This window comes from Alexandromys fortis, unplaced genomic scaffold (genome assembly GCF_014885135.2).
Source record: "Alexandromys fortis isolate MF-2015 unplaced genomic scaffold, M_Fortis_MF-2015_v1.1 scaffold_6, whole genome shotgun sequence".
Classification (NCBI taxonomy): domain Eukaryota; kingdom Metazoa; phylum Chordata; class Mammalia; order Rodentia; family Cricetidae; genus Alexandromys; species Alexandromys fortis.
The window spans coordinates 285,962-309,097 of NW_026067902.1; the positions used below are offsets into that span (position 1 = coordinate 285,962).

Here is a 23,136-nt window from a genome sequence, read left to right on the forward strand (position 1 = left end):
TCGGGCTCCGCGCCTCCCTCCGTCGCTGTCCCGCGGTCTCACCTCCTCCTTCAGGTAGTCAAATTTCATAGGCTCAGGCTGTCGAGCTGCCCAGTTTTTCTGCTTCCTCTTCAATTCCCTGTCGAAGATGTTTAGGGCTCTGGGCGAGGTGCTGCCCGAAGGAGGGACACCGGAAGCTACCTCCCTGCGACCACCACTCCCTACGGAGACCGCTGGGCCCCCAAGCCGCGTTAGCCGCCAAAGCACAACCGGTCGCAGCATCTCCAGCCACGGCGCCACAGGGCATAGTTTTCTATTGTGCGCATGCGCAGGTGGGAGTACGGCTAGCACAACGATACAAAATTGTTCCAAGCGGGAAAAGGCAAAGTTGAAGTAGTTTGGTCTAGTTCGCCTGCCGTTACGGGCGAGCGTCACGCAAAGGATTGTAGGTGTGCGCTCCATGTGAACTCAGACCGGGATCCGAAAAGACGAGTGCTGGGCTGCGTGGATCTCCGACGGGATCGCCTTGGGGTTTGTGAGTAGTGCGCCCGTTGTTGGTCCCTTTCTGGCCCCGTTGTTTTCCTCAGGGCTGCTCTCGAGCGACCTCAGCCGAGGAGCTTTCCCCGAAAGTTGGTGAAGCGGCAGGATCGTTCCGGAACCAGCTAGCTTGGAGCTCCCAGGCCAGAGGAGGAGTGGACTGTAGGGATGAGAGGAATTTATCAGCGCGTCCGTGACGTTTTATGTTTTTCCCGTTAGAATGTAAAGGGTTTTTAAGTACAGCATCCCAGTTGAGAATATGAGATTAACAAAAGAGAATGGAACCAGAGTATAAAAAACAAATGAGACCAGCTGAGATTTGAGAATCTTATTTTGTTTTTCTCTCTCTCTGTTGCATATACAGTTGGTCACACCAGGCCACACGTCCATGCCCTTGTGTGCTCACATGTTTGGGAGGGTGCTTGCTTATGGGTGCCAAAGGTGGCTGCCTCAATTGCTCTCCACCGTATTTTTTGAGATAGGAGCTCTCATTGGAACCTGAAGCTCCTCAAATAAGCTAAGTTGGATGACCTCCTCCTGCCTCTGCCCACCCCAGCCACCAGCTGTAGGATTATAGGCACGCAGGGTTTTTAATGTGTGCAGTTTTTGTTTGGTTGGTTGGTTAGTTAGTTTTCTGCGGGGGAGGGGTGGATTCTTGATTTTTCCAGACAGGGTTTCTTTGTGTAGCCCCCTACCAGTCCTGTAACTCACTCTGTAGACCAGGCTGGCCTCGAACTCACTGAGATCCGCCTGCTGTCTCTGCCTCCCAAGTGCTGGGATTAAAGGCGAGCGCCACCACTGTCCAGCTTTTTTCTTTTTTCTAGAGGATCAAATCCGTGTCACACTTAAGCAGGAAGCACTTCATTGACTGGGTCTTCTACCAAATGTCAGGCTTTGGTTTCTTGAAGCAGTCTCACTGTGTAGCCCAGGCTGACCATCGGTTCCCTCTAACTATATAAGGTCTAGCCTCAAACTCCTGATAATCATGTCTCTGCCTTCAGTACCCTGGCTTTACATGTATGTGACTCCGTGCCCTAGTAACCTTTTAATTGATGACAAATACAGTCTAGAAATACAGAAATAATGAAGGCAATCAGCTACTAAACATTACCCTAGGATTCTGTTTGCTTTGTCTTAAATTCATTTCAAGTAAGCTGTAATGTAAGAATTATATTTTACTGTTTTTCTTTTTTTTAAGTTTGACTCAGAATAGGTTGGGTAGCTGAAATTAAGTTTAAGCTGTCTTAATTTTGGGGGAGAGAGAGAGAGAGGGAACACAGTGAACAAATGTGGTTTTTTTCTTATATTTTAATGGTGTTAACCATTTATCATTGTAATATTTTTTATTTTTCCAGTGTTTGGTTTTTCTGGATATTTCTTCAGTAAGACCGTAAAAATGTCATCCAAGCAAGAAATAATGAATGACCAGCGGTTTAGGCGGGTTTCAAAGGATCCCAGATTTTGGGAAATGCCAGAAAAGGACCGAAAGGTCAAAATTGACAAGAGATTTCGAGCCATGTTCCATGACAAAAAGTTTAAATTGAACTATGCTGTTGACAAAAGAGGGCGCCCTATCACCCACAGCACGACGGAAGACCTGAAACGCTTCTATGACCTTTCAGACTCTGATTCTGATCTCTCTGATGAAGAAAGCAAAGTACTGGACCAAAAGAAAGTAAAGCAGAAAAAGAAACAGACGGAAAAGGAAGTGGAGTCAAAAATGCTGATTGAGGAGAAAAAGAAAGAAACCAAAAAAATTGATCAGAAGGATCCTATAAACAAAAATGATTTAGATAATTCTGAAAGACTTCAAAAGATGAAAAACATGTGTAAATCTCAAAAGGTAAATTCAGAAATAAGTCCCAAAAAGGATAGTGAAAAATTTCCACAAGATACAAAAAAGAAAAAGAACATCACCGACCACAGTACAGATTCTTTGTCCAAAGGAAAACCAAGGACCAAAGATTCCAGTACCCCTGAAATTGTGAAATCTCCAACAATCACTTGTTCTAAGGCAAAAAGAGAAAAGCAATCAGGTTGGTTTGGAGTACTGATTCTTCTGTATTACACTATTTTGCTGTGCTCTTTTAAAAACATAAACAATAATTATTTTGTAGTATGATGAGAACAGACAAGTGTTTTATTTTAAAATATATAACCATGAAAGAAACAATATGCAATGATTTCTTGTTTTGATACCAGAAGACAAGCAGGAAAGCTTGGGTAAGTGATGTTGGTTTCCAGTGAACATTGATGAGAGCTCCTATATGTTGTTACATAGGAGGAGATGTGCTTGAAGAAGGTAAGTAGAATTGGGTACTCTTCATTTAGTTCATGCAGCTACGTGACAACTACTGTAAGGCATGGTCCCCTCCTTAGGGTTATCACGAGTCTGTTTCATTTAGAAAACGGCATATCCTGTGACCATACAGACACAGTGCTCTGGGGTTCATAGTTTGGTGAGAGGATGACAACTTTGACTGAAGCAGCGTGTTGATTTCCCTTGAGCAAGCGCAGCATCTGCAGAGTGTATGACTTGAATGGAGATTAGATTTGGTCTTAGCTCTTCTTTCCCTCTTGTAGATGCTTTTAGGCAGATAACAGCCTGCTTAACTCTGTATGATGACCCTGGTCTACTGGCACCATCCACTACAAATACATGGTATTTGTATTTCCTAATAGTGGTATTAAAAAGGAAAAATAAAGAGATGAAATAATTTTATTTATTTATATCCAGTAAATCAAAATTTCATTTCTATGTAATTAATGATAACAAATTTGTACTTTTATAGTCTTATTTAGTATTAATCTCAAATTGAAAGAGTCATATTTCAAATACTAAATTGTCTCTTTTGACTGTTACCTTCCACATTGGACAGCATAGAGCAAAAGTAGAAATGTCAAACCTATAATACAAAATATTGTAGCAGGAAGGGCCATAAGTGAGATTTTAAAATGTCAAAAGTGGCTAATCAAAATATAACCAAAGAAAAATTCATAAGAGATGCATTATTTGTTTATTTTTTGTATTGGGTTTTGGGGGTGGTAGCAATTGGGATTAAGTTTGAGGACCAAAGAAGTTGTTGAGCAAATTTAGGATTGGAGGTATGTAGATCAGTAGTCCTATTCTGTTAGACAGTAAAATCTTAAAGACTTTAGTAGTTTTCAGCCAAATAGTATCTGCAAAATCTTACTTTAAATACCTCCCTGTATTCTGCAAAATCTTCTTACTTTAAATAACTTCCTGTGTCCTGGCATGCTGATAATGCCTGTAATCCTGACAATTGTTAAGATGAGTCACAAGGATCAGTTCTAGGCCATCCTCAGCTTCATAGTGATTTTGAGGCTAGTGTGGATTACACGAGAACCTGTTTTAAATTAAAAACAGGCAAGATGGCTTAGCAGGTAAAGGTGCTTGCTGCTCAAGCCCTGCAACCTGGTCTTCAGTATCCATGTAAAGGAGGAAGTAGAGAACTAACTGCACAAAATTGTGCTGGCCTCCACATATGACATATGTCCCTCCTCCCCCATGCATAAGCATATCATGCACAGATATGCAAACAAAAATAGTTTTTGAAGTTGTTCTGTATGTATGTATGTGTACTATGAAGGTCAAAGAAGAGGGCATTGGATCCCTTGGAATTGGAGTTACAGGTGACTGTGAACCACCATGTGGGTGTTGGGAACCAAACCAGATTTTCTACATGGCCATAAACCACTGAACCATCTCTCTAACTCCCTCAATATAGTGCATTAACTATAAATGATTTGTTAATAATTAAAGACTTGAGAGCGTATAAATTTTCTCTTTGCTTTCTTCTAGTTCAATGTAGGCAATAAATATTGGATTAATGAATCAATATTATAAAAACATAGAATTAAGAACAAATTTCACTTTTTACCTTAAGTTTTAAAATTTACTTTTCATTCTCCAAACTTAGAGCCTTTTGAGTAAGCGGAAACAGAAATACCAGCTTAAAAGCAGTACATAAGATACTCACACATGCAGAGGTGATTGTATTCAGAAGTAAAGTACGAACTCCTTCAAAGGTGTGAAAGAAAAATGAGATCCTATTTTAAACAAAATATCTTGGTATGTGGTTAGCTAACACTTATAAAATGTTAGCAGGAAATTTTTAGTTGCCATTGCTGTTTGGTAATTTCATTCATAATGCAAGTTTTGTCAGTTATGTATGAATGAGTTATAAATTTAATCACCAGCTCACACTTTACTTAGCATATTTCTTAGAGTAAACAGCTCTATTGATGTTTTCTGCTACATGACTCAAAGGTGCTTTGTTTCATTCCAAGGATCAAACCTAGTGCTTTGGGCATGCTAGGCAAGCACGCTGCTGTTAACCTTGAAGACTCTTTTAATTCAAATATCCAGAACTCAACTAAAATAAAATCTCCTCATCAAATTTATTATTTTCCAGTGTTTCATGTTTACCTGTCTAGCAGCTAGGGTTAGTGGGCCGTGTCTGTAAGTTAGGAAGGCAGGACTCATTGACGCTTCTAAAACTCTTGTTCCTGTATCAAATCCCTGCCAGTGTACCATCTGGTTTTACCAAAACTTTTCACTTCGTTACATTTCTACTGCCATCAGCTTTATACTGCCTTCTTTTCTTGTCTAGAGTACTATTCTGTCCCTCCGTTTATAATTCACACCCGCTCTACCCCCCGGTTTTCTATAGTATAGTTGAGATGACATCCTCAATCTAATAAATCTGTTTGTTTCTTGACTGTTGCTAGCGATAAACCACAAATGATTGCTACTTCTTTGTCATTGACAGCTCTTTACAGATGTTTTCCTTACTCTTCAAAACAAATTTCCTTCATCAGTTTTCTCACTGTGCTTACTTACTTAATTCCTCTTCTTCCTTTATTTAGCTGTTGAGTAACCACAATCTTGTAAACTTAATGCTTGTAGAGTATGTGTGTGCATATTGATTTGATTGTTTATTTTAATGATTGTCACTTATTTATTCAACTGGAAATTGATAATTTTTTGCCACTGGTTGTGTACTAAGCACAACTACTAAGCAGGTGTTCCACGAATACTAAATAAGTATATAAATACACTTACATTATCTTATAAATGTTATGATTTCACCTAAATAACTTAATATAGCCTGAATTTTACTGAACTTATGTTCCTTTTGTTTTGTAGGAGTTATACTGGATCTAATATCAATAATTTGGATTTAACTTAATTCAGTATACACGTCTCCTTTCTCCCTCCCCCAATATGCTGTAGTGCTTCCGGTCGTTCTGGCAAGAGACAAAGATGCCCTGGAGGAAGATTCAGACAGTGCTAGTGAAATAGGAAGTGATGAGGACTCTGAAGATGAAGTCACAAGTGATGATAGAACTTCAGCTGATGATGATGAAGAGGAGGAAGAAGAAGAGGAGGAGGAAGATAGTGAGGAGGAGGATGAAAGTGACAGTGGTCCTGATCTGGCAAGGGGTAAAGGAAATATAGAAACTAGTTCTGAAGATGAAGACGATTTTGCAGATCTATTTCCAGAAGAACCTGGTTTTGAACATGCTTGGAGAGAATTAGATAAAGATGCTCCTCGGGCTGATGAGGTAACATTTTCAGTAAATTATTTGTGAATAACAGGACAGTTAGCTTTTATGGGTGATTGGTTGATGTTATTTAATTAAGTAGGAAGGAACTGGACATCTATCTAATTCAGTGATGGAATTCTTGACCAGCATTTCTAGGCTGAATAAAGAAGAGCATGGTGGTGCTCACCTGTAGTAGCATCTCTTAGGAAGCAGGAAAATTGTTGTAAATTTAAGAGTAGCCTGGAATGCATAGTGAGTTCTAAACTAACTTGGATTATAAGCCTGGTCAGTAAAACCCTGTTTCTTTTCAGAAAAGAAAACTAAACAAAAGAAAGCATTAAAAATAAATTAAGTGATAAAAGTTTTACTGGTAAAATGTGGGGCTTGTTTGTTGTTGATTGAACCCAGGGTCTCCTGTCTGCCAGGTAGGATACTACCAGTGAATCACGTCTCTAGACCCTGGTGGTATCAATGATGATTAAGATTTTGTTTTAAGGACTGGAGATGAACTCAGTGTTACAGTGCTTACCTAGCATGTGCAAGGCTCTAAGTTCAGTCCCAACATTAGAAAGAGTAAACACCTTGAAATGGAGCTAGTGTATATAGATTAGATGCATGTCCAAGCACATGAAATGGGAAAGTTCTTTTCCTTCCTTTTATCTTTTGTTGTTGTTGCTTAAAGATAGAATGAAAAGTAATATACTTTGCTGTGGTCTTTTTGTACATTTATGCCAGTATACTTTGTTCCTGCCCATCTTCCTTCCATCCTGCCCTGCTCTTGCTCATTGCCATCCCTTTCCTCACCCCAAATAGTTCCCTCTTCTGTTTTTATATACCATGTATTCCTCCATTCTCTCTTCCCCAGCTTCCATCTCTCCCTCTACTATTATGGACCCTTTGTAATTTCGTGATGTATATACACACAAATTTAAATCTGGATTTAGCAGAGTGGGGAGATGGTTCCATAGATAAAGTGCTTGCTATACAAACATAAGGACTTGAGTTTCAGTGAAACAAAAGTAGTAGGATCCTAAAGGCTCATTGCCAACCAATCTAACCAACCAGTAAGCTCCAGATTTGGTGAGAGACCAGGTGTAGTGGCACACAATTTAATCCCAGCACTTGGGAGGCAGAGGCAGGTGAATCTCTATGAGTTTAAGGCCAGCCTGGTCTACATAGTTTTACGGCAGCCAGAGATACATAGTGAAACCTATCTTTAAAAATACTGCTGCTACTACTACTACCACCACCACTACACTAACACTACCACTACACTACACTACCATTACACTACACTAACATTACCCTAACACTACAATACCACTACCAATACACTACCACTACACTAACACTACCAATACACTGCCAACACACTACCACTACACTACACTAATACTACCAATACACTAACACTGCACTACCAATAATAACAGTAATATAATAAAAACACGTAGAGTGATTGAAGAAGACACAATAGTGTCGACCTCTGACTTCTGCATGTAAGTGTGCAAACACATATAGCAAAAATTTTAAAACCCAGCAAAAAAGAAAACGAAGTATTTGTTTTCTGAGACTGGTATATCTCATTTAACAGTTTTTAATATTCTTTTTCTACAAAGGTCATAATTTCCTTTTTTTTCCTTTTTTATTTCATTTATGTTGTATGTGTGGGTACATAGACCTTCTTGCTCAATTATTCTCTACCTTCTTTGGTTGGTTTGGTTTGGTTTGGTTCTAGGTGAATTTTTTTTGTTGTTGTTGTTTATTATTTTTTGTTTCTGAGACCAAGGTTAACATCCTTGTCTGTCCTGGAACTCATTCTGAGAACCAAGCTAGCCTTTAATTCATAGAGATTCCTGCCTCCATCTCCCAAGTACTGGATTAAAAGGCTATGCACCACCCTTTCCAGCTCCACCTTATTTCTAAGTCAGGGTCTGTCACTGGAGCCAAAGCTCACTGATTAAGCTGAACTGGCTGGTCAGCGAGCCTGAGGGATTCTCCTGCACACATGTACCCTCACACCCTCCAAGTCTGGAAGAACATTGTAAGAGATAGGGTGGAAGGTCTAAGAATTTCCAGGTAGAGTCTTTTAAAATTTTGAGTGTGTGATCGTGTTGAAAATGGGGTTGTTTGATTTCTTCCTTTCCTGTATGTATCCCTTAAGTCAGTGGTTTTCAACTTTCCTAGTACTGCGACACTTTAATAAGTTCCTCATGTTGTGATGACCCCCCCAACCGTAAAGTTATTTTCATTGCAACTTCATAACTATAATTTTGCTACTATTATGAATCATAATATAAATATTTTTAGAAATAGTTGCCAAAGGGGTAGTGACTCACAGGTTGGGAACCTTTGGCTTAAGTACTGTTTTGAATCAGAGTAGAGAAACTGGACACTGTTATCTCCTTCCTGATTTTAGAGGAAATGCTTTTTATTTTTCCCTATGTAGTATAATGCTAGGTATATATTTGTCTTATATAGACTTTATTATGTTGACAAATGTTCCTCCTATTCCTAGTTTGCTTAGAAATTTTATCTTGAATTTGTGTTGATATTTATCAAAGGCCTTTTAGGACAGAACCTTTCTACAAATTCTTCGCTGGCCTTGAGCTTTCAGTGGTCCTTCTGCCTCTCTGGAATGCTGGGGTTTAAAGTATGTGTCATTGTGCTCAGCAAGAATTGCTACATAAGTAATTTAAAGTACACAAAAGCTTTATGCTTGTTTGTGCTAGCAATTTGTATTTATGTTCTTATTGCACCAGAAGTACATGCTTTGTGGTAGCCCATTTCCTTACTCCCTATCTTTAACACTGTTGTGGTTAAAACATCAGTTTGTGATCACATCCTGGTTCAAGAACTCTAAAAATCAATTTATAGATAATGCTTATCTCTTGTAGTTCTACTATTGTTTGCCTCACATTAAGCTCTCTCTGCATGTTAAATCAGTTAAATAACAGGTGCTGAGAAAGACTATACTACATTGTTTATCTTTCTGATTTCAAGCATTGAAATGATACAGATCCCAGCACTTGGGAGGCAGAAGCAAGTGGATCTCTGTGAGTTAAAGGCCACCCTAGACTGTATAGTGAATACCAGAACAGCCCTGGACTACTTAGTGAGACTGTGTCACAAAAAAAACAGATTCTGTAATAATTAATAATACTTTAATATTCTCAGATTACACGCCGACTAGCAGTTTGCAACATGGACTGGGATAGATTAAAGGCAAAAGATTTGCTGGCTCTGTTCAATTCTTTTAAGCCCAAAGGAGGAGTTGTATTTTCTGTAAAGGTGAGAATTGATTTCATTTAAAGTAAATATTTCTAGGTGTTTTAACTTAAATCTGACTTTGTTTCTAATTAAACTGACTTAATTTTCCTCTTCAAAAAAATATTTTATTAATCTGGAAATTGCCATACATTTAAGTATAAAACTGATGTAACAGGTATTTAAAGGGGGAAGCAAATTATTATTTTTGCTTTATATTTTAGTTTTGTGTGTATGCACAGATGTGTGATGGAAGTTAGAGGATCCCTTTCAAAAGTAGGTTATTTCCATTTGACATGAGTTCTAGGGACAGAGTGCAGGTTGATGTTTACCTTCCCACATCAGTTCTAGGGACAGAGTGTTTATGGTGCTTTGTTTTTATCCCCATTTATTATATTCTGGCTAAAATTACTGAAGAAAATTCTTCAATATCCTTTATCTTTATGTAGTTAGAAATGAGTTTTCTTTTTTGCAGGGAGTTTGAAATGAGTTGTTTTTATTGAGCTGAGTCATGACTCTTGATGCCTTAGCTTTGACAGCTCTTCATATTATATATAAAAGAATGTATGAATTATATCAGCCCTATTTTTTTGTGTTCAGATATATCCTTCGGAGTTTGGAAAGGAGAGGATGAAAGAAGAGCAAGTTCAAGGACCAGTAGAGTTATTGAGTATTCCTGAGGATGCCCCCGAAAAAGACTGGTACTGAGTCACTCCAGAATATAAAACTAACCCTAGTAAAGTCATGTACTTCACTCAGACTAACACTTCGGATTCAGACAACTTGATGACTGATTATAGTTGACGGCACATTATGCCAGCATTTTGTGTGTATGCTTGGAAATGATGATTGCCGTATTTGAGAAAAAAGTTCATAATTATCTTTATTGCTATGAATTAGTTTTGTTTTTACCTTCATATTATATTTTTTGAGTGTTAAATAGAAAAATAAAGGAATAAAAAATGGTTTTATGTTGTAGAAAACAACTGAAGTAGTTTTAAACCACTAGGTGGAGCTGCTTGTGCACTTAATAAAATGGTGGTTACCTGGATGGTAACAAAAGTGGCAGAGGAAGACCTTCAAGGAACAGAGTATAGTTAAGTAAAATTAAGCTTATAAAGTTCAGGTCTTGGCCAGCGAGATAGCTCAATGAGTAAAAGTACTTGTCGTCTAGTCTGACAACCTAAGGACCTGAATTCAACCCCCAGAATCCACCACATGGTAGAAAGAGAAAACTAACTCTTGAAAAAGTTGTTTTCTGACCTTTTAATGGAGACGTTTCTGTGTTTTTGTATACATATGTTCAACTTAGTTTTCCCCCATTAGGGCCTCTAGAGAGAAGCTGAGAGACTATCAGTTCAAACGATTGAAATATTATTATGCAGTAGTGGATTGTGATTCTCCTGAAACAGCAAGTAAGATTTATGAAGATTGTGATGGCCTGGAATTTGAAAGCAGTTGTTCTTTTATAGACCTAAGGTAATTCAATTCATGTCTTAACAGATGAATCTTACAATATAGCAAGATCATATGTAGTAAAATATTTGAATGAGTAGTACTTTCTTACATTCTAGAAAATGAACAAGGAAAAGCTAATATAATGAAGAAAAAGTAATTTATGAACCATTTCATTATTTATGTCCTTGAAATAATAATTCCTTCAAAAATATTTTTAAGATCTATTTATTTTTACTTCATGTGCTGAGATCCCCTGAAATTGAAGTTGCAGATGGTTATGAGCCACCAGGTAGGAGGTGCCAGGATTCAAACCTAGATCCTCTGCATGAACCAACAGGTGCTCGTACCTGCTAAGCCGTGTCTCTACCACCTCTCCCAGTAGTTCTTGATACATTATATAGCAGTGCATTTTATATATGTGTGAGAAGAATCTCCTGTGTAAATTATAAAAGCCTGATTATAATAATCATAGATTATTTGCTTTTCATTCCACATTCCCTAGCTTGATGCCTAAAATTAGTCATCTTGACTGATTGACATGTAAAGATTAATTACTTGTGAAATGAAGGCTTTGACTGAGATTATTCTTAATCAGCCTTAAACTTTTCTTTATTTTTAGTGAATTTTCCTGATTATGGTACTCCATATTGAGACTGCTTACCTAGTAGTAATTCTATTTGATCTTTGAACTCTAAAATGAGTTAATGACTGTGTTATTGCATCTGGGTCTTTGGAAGATACCTTGTATTAACTAGTTCTTAATGTAGTCTCTCTATATATAAAATTCTCTCAAATATAATGATATTTCAGATATATAGTTTACAAATTTCAGAGATATGCCAAGGTTGTTTCTAACCTTGTAGAAATTTTTATATTTGTGCTGTATGGAAACTATTATGTAGTGTATAAACTATATAAACTATCACTAATTAATAGAAAATCTGTAACTCTAATAATCACTACATTTTTGTTTAAATAGATTTTACTTTTTTTTTTAGGTTTATACCAGATGATATTACTTTTGATGATGAGCCCAGGGATGTGGCCTCAGAAGTTGATCTAACAGCATATAAACCAAAATATTTCACGTCCGCTGCAATGGGAACATCAACGGTATTTCTTAACTCTTAAAAGTGTATAGACGGGGGGCTGGAGAGATGGCTCAGTGGTTAAGAGCATTGTCTGCTCTTCCAAAGGTCCTGAGTTCAATTCCTGGCAACCACATGGTGGCTCACAACCATCTGTAAAGAGGTCTGGTGCCCTCTTCTGGCCTGCAGGCATACACACAGACAGAATGTTGTATAAATAATAAATAAAATAAATATTTTAAAAAAAGTGTATAGATGGGTCAAGCATGGTGGCACATGTCTATAATCCCAGCACTTGGGAAGTTGGATAGGGGTATCAGGAGCTCAAGAGTCAGCCTGCAATACATGAAACCCTGTATTTAAAAAAAAAAAATTAAATGTGTAGCTAAACTCTTGTTGTTATTTTCCCTGTATTTATCCATATACTTTAAACTAGATTCTTAAGACCTGAAAATGTATTTCAGTAGTAGAGAATTTGTCTAGCACATTTGGAAGCCCTGGATTTTATCTTATATTCTTTTAATAGGCATTGTGTCAGTTATTAAATTCCTAGGGAATAGGAAGGACATAACTTTACCACAAATGAGAGCTACACAGAGTTATTGACCATTTGAAATAGGAGCACATTTTTCTGCAGATGTGATTTTAAAAGTTTTGTCATCAAAGGAAATAGACTAATTCAGTACTACTAGTTTTCATATTACTAAGAAGTAGATTGCTGGCCGGGCGGTGGTGGCGCACGCCTTTAACCCCAGCACTCGGGAGGCAGAGTTAAGTAAAATTAAGCTTATAAAGTTCGGGTCTTGGCCAGCAAGATAGCTCAACGGGTAAAAGTACTTGTGAGTTCGAGGCCAGTCTGGTCTACAAGAGCTAGTTTCAGGACAGGCTCCAAAGCTACAGAGAAACTCTGTCTCGGGTGGGGGGGGGGGATTTCTGTATGTCACAGTAGTTTGTTACATAGCTAAATGGTTTTCTCTCACCCTAAGTCTTGGCCTTCAGCAGTACTCACTGTATAGTAGACGATTGTGCTCTTCCAAGAAAGCTGGTGTCATATCTGCTTGCTCCTTGCTGTGGAAGGGTATTCTGGTATTTGATTAGTTACAAATTATAGTAAAACCCCAGAGGAAGTGAATTCTAAAAGGTACAGCCACATCATGTTATTTTCAACACTTAAAATAGGCAGCATGTCTAACCAGCTGGAGATTCTGCATCCTGATCTGTGTCACCAATAGCTGTCCTTGCAGCAGCCATTTCATCACAGACTTACCAGAGTAGGGGTAGCTGAGTCCTGTGACTGGCTAGAAGTTCCAAGAGAGTGGCAAGGATTTTCTTAAGGATCTCATGATAAACTAGTGCCTAGCTTGTTGTCCTACTATGGAGAAATTGGACTTGAGCTTGTTGTGCTATAAATGTAAAACCCTTCCACAGGGGACTGAATAAAGCAGTGCTTCTCAACCTGTGGGTCACGACCCCTTTGTAGTTTGCCTCTCACCTCTTTACCACTTTGCCTAAGACCATTGGAAAACACAGATATATACGTTATAATTCATAACATTAGCAAATTGCAGTTATGAAGTAGCATATTTTATGATGGGGGGGGTCACCACAACATGAGGAGCGGCAGTGGTTGAGAGCCACCAGAATCTAGGATAGGAGCCAGTCTCCCTCGGTTATATTCTCCATGAACTTACTTGCTATAGAGCTTTGCTGTACTTATGATCATGAAAACCTTTGTCATCAGCGACTCTTCATCTTTTTAGGAAAATGTTACCTTTGAGATTATGATGCTTTATTAACAGATTTCATGTCATCTATGACTCTACTGTCATTTTAGTTCTCTAGAAGAAAATCATGTTCTCACTGGTTAATAATGGTATTAACTTTTTCTGGTGTTTTTTGTTTTTGTTTTGTTTTTTTTTTAACCAGTGTTAATCTATTTGTTCAGTAATCTATTCAGTAATGAAATAGCATTCATATAGCTGAGAATTAGGGGGAAGGTAAAAGTGGACACATGATTCTCTGTCCGCAAATAGGGTGTCATTTATTAATGATGCCATTTATGTATTCTTTTTTTTTTTCTCCCATGACCGTGGTTGATCTTTGTATGTGCATTGTGACATTTTTGGAGGCGGGAGATAGCATCTCACTGTGTCGTTAGCTGGACAGGAACTCTTACGTAGACCTGGCTGGCCTCTAACTCACAGAGATCCACCTCTGCTTCCAAAGTGCTAGGATTAAAGGCGTGCGTGCTCCTCCTTGCGTAACATGCATTTTAACTCAATACTAAACATCAAAGTTAACAATGTGCTTTAGTATAAGTTTACCTTTGTGCTTTTGTTTGTTGTTTTATTTTCACTCTTTGGTTCAAGGTGGAGATCACTTGGGATGAGACTGATCATGAAAGAATCACAACACTTAACAGAAAGTTTAAAAAGGAGGAGCTTTTGGACATGGACTTCCAGGCCTACTTAGCTTCCTCTAGTGAGGATGAAGAAGAAGAGGAAGAAGCACCACAAGGTACTTGCTAATCCTTTTACTGGGTGATTAATGGAATTATGTCTTTGGCAAAACTTAAAAAGATCTCCAAACTGTATAGCATACTTATATGCATAGAATTATAAGCATGTATATGCATAGATACATGTTTAAAGGATCAGCAAGATACTAGTTGGATGAAAGCACTTGTGCACACCTAATGACCTGACTGTGACCCCCAGAACCTATGATAGAGGAGAGCTGGCCACCACATGCATGCTTTGGTATAGTTATGTCCACCTACTTACACGTGCGCACACGTGCATACACATATACAATAATAGTTAGAATAAATAAAAATGTTTTTAAATCCTAAATACTTTGCCAGGCTAATTTTCTATAGCCACAAAATTTATTTAAGCCCTAACATAATAAAAGTGCCTAACCTGTTAGACTTGTAAATATATAAAATGCTGTTATGCCCCTCCAACACCTTATTTAGTTTTGAAATGATCACTCTGTGTAGACTAGGCTCACCTTGAAGTCACAGATTACAAAGATCCTCCTACCTCTGCTTCCCAAGGTCTGTGATTCATTTATAGGCATAGCCCATCACATTCAGTTTTTGCAGTGCTGGGAACTGAACTCGGGTTGTTTTAAATGCTAGGCAAGGCCTCTGCTAACTGAGATACATTCCCAACCCCACTCTAGTGATCCTAAATAACTTTTGTACTGTTTTTGTATAACACTATCTTATACTGCTCTTATGTTACATTTCCCTGGCTTCCATTGCTCTTTTTTTTTTCTAAATCTCTTTCCTTCAGCTTTAAGTATTCATTAAGAAATACCTTTACTAAGAACTAGCTACAGTCAAAACTCTCTTGATGTTTGTTTTGTCTGAAAATGCCAGAAATTTTTGCTTTTGCTTGCAAAGGATTCTAAAATTGAATTCGCAAAGGCTTCTCTGTACCCACACTGATAATAACACCCCGCTGACTTCTGACTTGATTGGTGTTTATGAAGGTTGTCTGGAGATTTTCTTTATTCTAAGAGTAGATTTATATGGGTGTGTATGTGTGGGTGTGGGTGGATGGATGTGTGTTGAATTTGGGGTTTTTTTGGGTCCATTCAATTCACAGTGATATCTTTTTTTTCAGTATTGATGTTCTCAGTCATTTGATTTTTCTCCTGCCCTTCTAGAACTCTATTTAAATATGCATTAAATTTTTCCATTGTATCCTCTCTCTTTAGATGTTTTTGATTTGGGGCTTTATGTGTACTAGGCAAGTACTCTACTACTGAGATAAATCCCTAAAACATTTCTGTTCTCTTACATTTTCCCCGGTACTTCAGAGTGTGTGTGTGTGTGTGTGTGTGTGTGTGTGTGTGTGTGTGTGTGTGTGTGTATTGAGAGTGTCATTTCAGCAGTGTACCTACCCACTTAATTCTTTATCTTGGTTATTATCTATTTTACTTCTAGAATTCCTCTGTGCCTATTTGTCAAGACAACAATGCACTTTTTGGTAGTTCAGTCTCTTAAGTTTGATATTTGTCTGGTACTCCCTCTGGACCTCTGCTTAATTCCAGAGGATTAGTTGAACTTCCTCCTCCTGTGAATTTTCACTTGTGTCCTTTGTATTCTTAATAGTCTTCCATTGAGTTCACAGCTATAGATCAGTAAAAGGGAAGTTCTCAGAAATAATGTAGATCTTAAAACACTTGGATAATCCTTGTGATATTCCATTCTCTATTTTTGATTTTGACGTAGTAATTCTTCATTAACTTTTCAATTCTTTCAAGCTTCAATTTCATTTTGTAATCCCTTTAAAATTTTTAGAAAGACTTTAAAAATACTGTATCTGGCTGGGTGGTGGTGGCACACGCCTTTAATCCAGTACTAGGGAGGCAGAGACAAGGCTGGTGGATCACTGTGAGTTCGAGGCCAGCCCGGTCTACAAAGCAAGTTCCAGGACACCCAGAGTTACAGAGAAACCCTGTCTTGAACAAACAAGAGAGACAGAGACAGAGAAAGACTGATAGTATCTGCTGTTACATCTTTGCTATTCTCATCTAATAGAATTACTAAACAGTAAAAATTACGAGTTTGGTGCTGACAGAAAATGAAAAACCAGAAATGTTAAACATAAGTATAAATATTTTAAATCAACAAGAAAGAATATAATTTATAGTTTAACATTTTTCCTTTTTGTTATTTTTGTTTGTTTGTTTTTCGAGATGGGGTTTCACTGTGTAGCTCTGGGGCTATCCTGGAACTCGTCTTGTAGACCAGGTTGGCCTTAAACTGGCAGAGATCTGCCTTCCATTGCTGGGCTTAAAGATGTGCACCACCACCGCCTAGCAGTTTAACATTTTCCTTTTACGTAGTGTGTTATTTCTATAAAGGCATATGAAAGAATAGATACTTTTCTAGTTTAAACATAGGGTTATTAAGCCTTGACTGTCTTAGTTTCTGAATGATCTATTGTTTGTTTTCATGTCACTGAAGGTAGTTCTTTATCCTTAGAAGTTTGCCATAAAATACTGTTTTGCAGTATTGATGTTAAGGTAAAGAAAATTGTGTTTAATAATATTCTGTTAATAAAATTATGTAATTCTTTAAATATTCGTAGCTTTTGAAAATGAATAGTTTTCAGGCTGGTGAGATGGTTCAATGGGTAAAGGCTCCTGAGTGTGATCCCTGGAACCCACTCACATAGCAGACGGAGAGAACAACTCCTAAAAGTTCTCTTGGTACATGCATACACACAATAAATAAATGTAATGAAAGCTTTATAGAACTTACATAATTTGCTGTGGTACTTATTGGATATTACATTTTAAGGTCTTGGTGACTGGTGCTTGTTAATCTTTTTCATGAATTTGAATGTTATATTTCTTAATGTCTATAGCATAGCCTTCTCACAGACCTTTATAACCTTTCCGCCGTAAATAAGGGTGCAGCCTCTTCATCTCCCATAGACATTTATTTATTTATTTGCCTCTGTGGATGAACATTTTGTGCTTTTCTGATAAGCATTACTTTTCCAATATATTTAATATCTTGGACTCTTTGGGGATATAACTCAATGGTAGTGCTAAGCTTCATGAAACCCAGTGTTCAACTGTCAGTGTTGTAAAACAGGAAATAAGCCAAACTTAGACCCTGCTGGTTTCAGAACTGGACTTAGGCACAGTGAAAACGAAGTCAAATTTTCTTAGCACCTGGTTCCTTCCTTCTGTTGCTGTGAAACAAGAATTATAATGATACCTGGCTCACAGACTGAAATGATGTCTATAAAGTATTTAGCATAGTATTTTATATCAGCTATTTTAATTTTAACCCTTAAAACTAGATATTAATATCTTTCACTTTGAAATATACTAATTATTTTTCCAAAAGCATCCCGTTTCTTCAGTATTTAAATTGATTACAAACCTACTTTAATCTGTAACTTAGTTCCTCTGACTAGTAAATTTGGACACTAAATGTTCATGATAGTTGTCTATAAGAGTAGCTCACTGTTTGAATTTAGTTTTTTTAAATCTTATGTACTGTTAAGGTGCTCATAAAATGTTGTCCTTGAGTTAGGAAAGCAGAGCTGCATGAATTACCCACACTCTAGAGCTTCAGAAAGTACAGTTTTAGTACTGGAGAAAATCAATTTAAAGTGAGCATCAGAGACTCGCCACTAAAATTCTAACCTGGAAGGAGCTTGCTTCTCATTATGTTTTCAGAAGTAAGTTTTTAATAGAATGAAATTCATTGCCATTTGTTAATGTGTTCCTCATGTTTTATCCATTGAGTACATTACAAAATTCCATCAACCATTATTATTGTGGCACAAACAGCAAAATATGAGCTTCAGCTGTTTGAGTGAAAATATGAAAGTGTGTTAGGATGATGGAAAGAAAGCCCACAGCCGTTCATTCGCTTAGAAAGAAAAGTAACTTTTAAATGTTTACTTAGTCAACTTTTTGTTTTCCTTTTGAAAATCATCTTTTTGAAGATGTAAAAGCAAGGTGTTAGCACTGCTCCGTGCGTATATCACAGTTTTGGTGACCAGAGCTCACAAAGACAGGAACGTCACTGTTTCACTTCCAAACTTTCCTCCGCTGGTGATGTTTAATGAATTTGATAAGTTTGTGTGTTTTATATTAAAACCCAGATTTCTAATTTATGTTACTGACTTGAAGAATTTGCAATGAAACTAGAAAAACAAACTTTATGGTTTGATTTTTCTCTGATGTTTGTTACCCATGAATTTTACCATGACTGTTTCTTCACATTTTAGTTTTTATGAAACTAGAATTCAGAAATATTAGTTGTCTTTCCACATGGTGAAAGTAGTTGAATTAGCTCCTAGTGTTTTTGTCTTTATCATTGGTTGTTGAGCAACAGTCTAAGAGTAAATGTGCTTATTCACAGTCAAATGGAAAGGACTTCGTAGTCTCAGGTTTGTGCTCTAAATGACTTCCTTACCTGCTCTGTGCGGCCTGAGAAGCTCAGCCCGTCTGTCGGGCTCAATCCAGCAACACTCAGGCTCCTTCTGCTGACCAGAGCCTTTAAAGCCGCTGTGCTGAAGGCAAATGACAAAGAGGGGACTGAGATGTCACTCTTAATGCTCTTGCAGTTTACACAGAAGGGAATGTTGTGTGGTACTCTACGGTGCTATTACTAACTTCACTGCCTCTGAGTGAAGTCCTTTTCATTTTCACAAGTTGAAGACTGGTTTTATGTTCTGTGGTTGCAGGGTTTTCTTTGACAACACTTTTTAGCTGTATTCTGAAGAGACCAAGAGACCTAAACACTAAAGTTGGAAAATACATATTTCTCTTTTTTTAAATAGATTAATTTTGTTTTATTTAGGTGAGGATGGAGTCAGTGTAGAAGATGGGAAAACAAAGAAATATCAGAAGGATGATGAAGAACAAATTGCTAAATATAGAGAGCTCTTGCAAGTTATAAAAGAAAAGGAAAAAAAAGGAAAAGAAAATGATATGGAAATGGAGATCAAGTGGGTTCCAGGTGAGATTCGATTTTAAGTAAAAGTTTTCTTCTGAATGCTTTTAGATGTAACCGTAAAGATGCTAAAACCTCTTCAAATGCATGCTTTTTTTAAAAGATCTGTTTTCCAAAAAATGTTTTGGTAAGGAAATGGTATTTAATTCACCTCATAATTAATGTTTTATATTCTTTTTCCATTTTTATCCTAAATTTTCTCATATTTTGATTATATTCTTTCCCCTCTCCCTACTCTTCCCAAGTTCTCTCTACCCACTCAACTTCATGTTCTTTTTTCAGAAAAAGGAAAGAAAAAAAATTATTTTAAAAAAGATAAAAATCAAAACAAACTAAAAAGAAAATGTATAAGACAAAAAGAACCCAAAATGACAAAATGCACACGCAAACACACACACACACACACACAAAAGGCATCTGTTTTATATTGGCCTACTGCTTCTGAGCATGGGGCCTACACTAGCATGTGGTTGATATGCCCAGTGTCGTTCCATTACAAAAGGCTGATTTTTCCCTTTCCTAGTAGGTGCCAATTGCAAATCTCTTCTTGGTTAGGGATAGGGCTGTCTCAGTGATGGGATTTTGTCTGACGTGAACCTGTGATTCCTTCTGAAGACTACACCAGTGGTAAAGCTGTAAGTGTCATAGGCCTTTCTTGTTAGAGACACTTGGGATTGTGATCCTTACTCTTTTTTTTTTTTTTAAGTTTATTTATTTATTATGTATACAGTATTCTCAGTATTCTGTCTGCATGTAAGCCTGCAGGCCAGAAGGGGGCACCAGATCTCATTACAGATGGTTGTGAGCCACCATGTAGCTGCTGGGAACTGAACTCAGGACTCTGAAGGGCAGGCAATGCTCTTAACCACTGAGCTATCTCTCCAGCCCCTGTGATCCTTACTCTTGAGAAGGAGGAATGGGGTCCAGAGAAGCATCAGCAAGAGCACTCTATCTCCCCCAGCCAGCGAGCTCCCCTTTCTTCCTGTCTTGGGCCAGAGTGCAGGGGTCCATCTTTTTCTCCACGTGTCTTCCCTCCACTATTCAAAACAGTGTTCCCATTTTATTCTAGTGTCTGCTCTTTAGCCTTGTCCTTTTCCCTGTCTTTCTTTGATCTCTGTACTTTTCATGTCTTCCACTGGGAAGCGTACACAGGAAGCAGGGACAAGCATATATGACTATTGAATTATCCATTCTTTATTCAGAAACAAAATGTTTTGAATCAGCTGTGCATTCATTTTGTTAGGTATCCCTTATCCAAACATTTCATTTTTAAACATCTTAAAACCTCTTCAGTATTTATTTTTGGCTATTTCTTTATTTCCATTTATTGCCAATGTATTCATTATTTGAAATATATTTGCAAAATGGTTTTTGCTCATAGCTTTTTTAAAAGCCAGCTGTTTTAAATTTTGCGTTGAAGGCCAGGCATATGACTCAGTAATAGCATAGTTGTCTAGCAAGACCCTGGGTTAAGTCCCTAGTACCACAGTGGGGTTGTAGGGTAGTTAAAGGATGGGGTGTAACTCAGTGGCTGAGTACTTGTCTAACTTGAATGAGTTCCCAAGTTTGATCTTTAGAACCACAAACCCAAAGAAACTCTCCAAATGCCATACCCAAAACAGCTAGCCTTGGGCTGAAAGAAAGGGGGAGTGAGTTGAGAGGAGAGCATCAAATGGAAAGCCTGAGCTTAAACATGAGCTAAAAGATTTGCAGTTTTCCTCCTAGTGTGATGATGGAAAAGAAAGTTTATATGGTAACTACAGATTCTCACAGCTGTTAGGGGCTTAGAATTTTAAAGCTTAATCAACCTTGAATCATCCACTTAACGGGTTGGCTAAGGAAGCTTTGTAAGGTAATAAGCTGAACACTGTGTAAATATCATTTGAATTATTTGTGAATTGTATAATAAAAAAGAGAAGCAGGAGCTAGAGAGAGATGGTTCAGCAGTTAAGAGCCCTTACATTTCTTGCAGAGGACCTGGGTTTGGTTTTCAACACCCATGTGATGGCTCACAACTTTCTGTAACACCAATTCCTGTGGCCTTGACACCCTCTTTTGTCCTCCAGGGGCTTTTGCCTAAATGTGATGCAAGCACACACACATGCATAAAAATAAATAATATATAAAATTTAATGGTAAGTTTAATTAAAAAAATACTAATAATTTTAAAATGAGAAGCCGCTCAAGTTATCTAAAAGTGTTCCTAGCCCATTTTCTCTATAGCATTGCTAGTCACTTTCTCGGTTTCCTGGATTATTGAAAGACAATTTTCTTCCTTAATAGTATTAAAGTAAAAACTAGGGATGCTTTCTATGCTGGTTATATTACATTTTGTTTTTGTTTCACTTATAGTTTTATATTTTTCTAGTGTTTATAATAAGACCTAGGTTTGGGTTTTTTTTTAAATATTTATTTATTTATTTTGTATACAATATTCTGTGTATATGTCTGCAGGCCAGAAGAAGGCACCAGACCCCATTATAGATGGTTGTGAGCCACCATGTGGTTGCTGGGAATTGAACTCAGGACCTGTGGAAGAGCAGGCAATGCTCTTAACCTCTGAGCCGTCTCTCCAGCCCCCATAGGTTTGGGTTTTTTAAGATTTTTAATTTTTTTATTTCTTGAGATTATAATACAGTTACATAACTTTCCTCATCCCTTTCCTCCTTCAAAACCCATATATGCTGCCTTGCTCTCTTTCAAATTCATGTCCTGTTTTCACGTCAATTGTTGTTGCATAAATGTGAATGTGGCCGGGCGATGGTGGTGCACGCCTTTAATCCCAGCACTCGGGAGGCAGAGGCAGGTGGATCTCTGTGAGTTCGAGACCAGCCTGGTCTACAGAGCTAGTTCCAGGACAGGCTCCAGAGCCACAGAGAAACCCTGTCTCGAAAAAACAAAAAAAAAAAAAAAATGTGAATGTGTATGTGTGTACATAATTTTTAAATACAAAAATACAGTCTGTTCATTCTGTAGAATGTTACTAGTATGTGTATGTTTTCTTCAGGGCTGACCATTTAGTTTTATATAACCTATTTGTATGCTTTTCCTTGGGGAGGACCATTTCTGCTGCTCTTAGCGTTCTTTAGTTGTCTGTACTTTCTTTGTGAACTTACGCCTTGTGAGCATTGATGTCATCCTTGTTTAGGCGGTCATATTGATAAGACTTTCTAGATATAGCTTCTGACATTCCTAGGAAGCATAGTGTTGCAGTAAATCCCAATTCCTCTGGCAGTTAACAGCCTTTCTGTCCCTCTTCCACAATGATCCTTTGCTCCTTAGGCCTGGGAGTTGTACTGTAGATGTATCCTTTGGAACTAGGCTCTACAACTGCATTTTGATTGGTTGTGGTTTTCTGTGATGGCCTCCATATGTTGCAACAAGAAGTTTCCTTGATGAGAGGTGAGGACCACACTTATTTGTGGGCATAATGACTAATATTCAGAGTATAGTTAGGGATTCTGCTGGCTTAAGTTCTCCTAAGATACATGATTCACTAGCCCTATGTAGTTGCCTAGGTTTCTAGTACCAGATATGATTTCCCTTTGGTTGGGTTAGTTTTTTGGATTTTTTTAAAGATTTTTATTTATTTTTATTTTATGTATATTGATTTTTTTAAAATATTTATTTATTTATTATGTATACAATATTCTGTGTATATGTCTGCAGGCCAGAAGAAGGCACCAGACCCCATTATAGATGGTTGTGAGCCACCATGTGGTTGCTGGGAATTGAACTCAG

The 23,136-nt window shown here is 37.6% G+C and overlaps 2 protein-coding genes across 3 annotated transcripts in view; one reads left to right on the forward strand and one right to left on the reverse strand.

The window, feature by feature from the left end:
• The window catches only part of Ndufaf5 (NADH:ubiquinone oxidoreductase complex assembly factor 5), a 32,843-nt gene extending 32,541 nt beyond the window's left edge, over window positions 1–302 (reverse strand). For both annotated transcript variants that reach the window (XM_050134325.1, XM_050134324.1), the window contains exon 1: window positions 43–302. In XM_050134325.1, the coding sequence (XP_049990282.1) occupies window positions 43–261 (219 nt within the window). In that variant the 5' untranslated portion in view covers window positions 262–302. The remainder of the gene's footprint in view (window positions 1–42) is intronic.
• A 90-nt stretch (window positions 303–392) lies between these two features.
• Window positions 393–23,136, forward strand: part of Esf1 (ESF1 nucleolar pre-rRNA processing protein homolog) — a 51,061-nt gene continuing 28,317 nt past the window's right edge. The window contains exons 1-9 of the mRNA XM_050134313.1: window positions 393–514; window positions 1,872–2,552; window positions 5,774–6,105; window positions 9,265–9,378; window positions 9,955–10,055; window positions 10,681–10,833; window positions 11,811–11,925; window positions 14,270–14,417; window positions 19,243–19,401. Of these exons, the coding sequence (XP_049990270.1) occupies window positions 1,913–2,552; window positions 5,774–6,105; window positions 9,265–9,378; window positions 9,955–10,055; window positions 10,681–10,833; window positions 11,811–11,925; window positions 14,270–14,417; window positions 19,243–19,401 (1,762 nt within the window). The 5' untranslated portion in view covers window positions 393–514; window positions 1,872–1,912. The remainder of the gene's footprint in view (window positions 515–1,871; window positions 2,553–5,773; window positions 6,106–9,264; window positions 9,379–9,954; window positions 10,056–10,680; window positions 10,834–11,810; window positions 11,926–14,269; window positions 14,418–19,242; window positions 19,402–23,136) is intronic.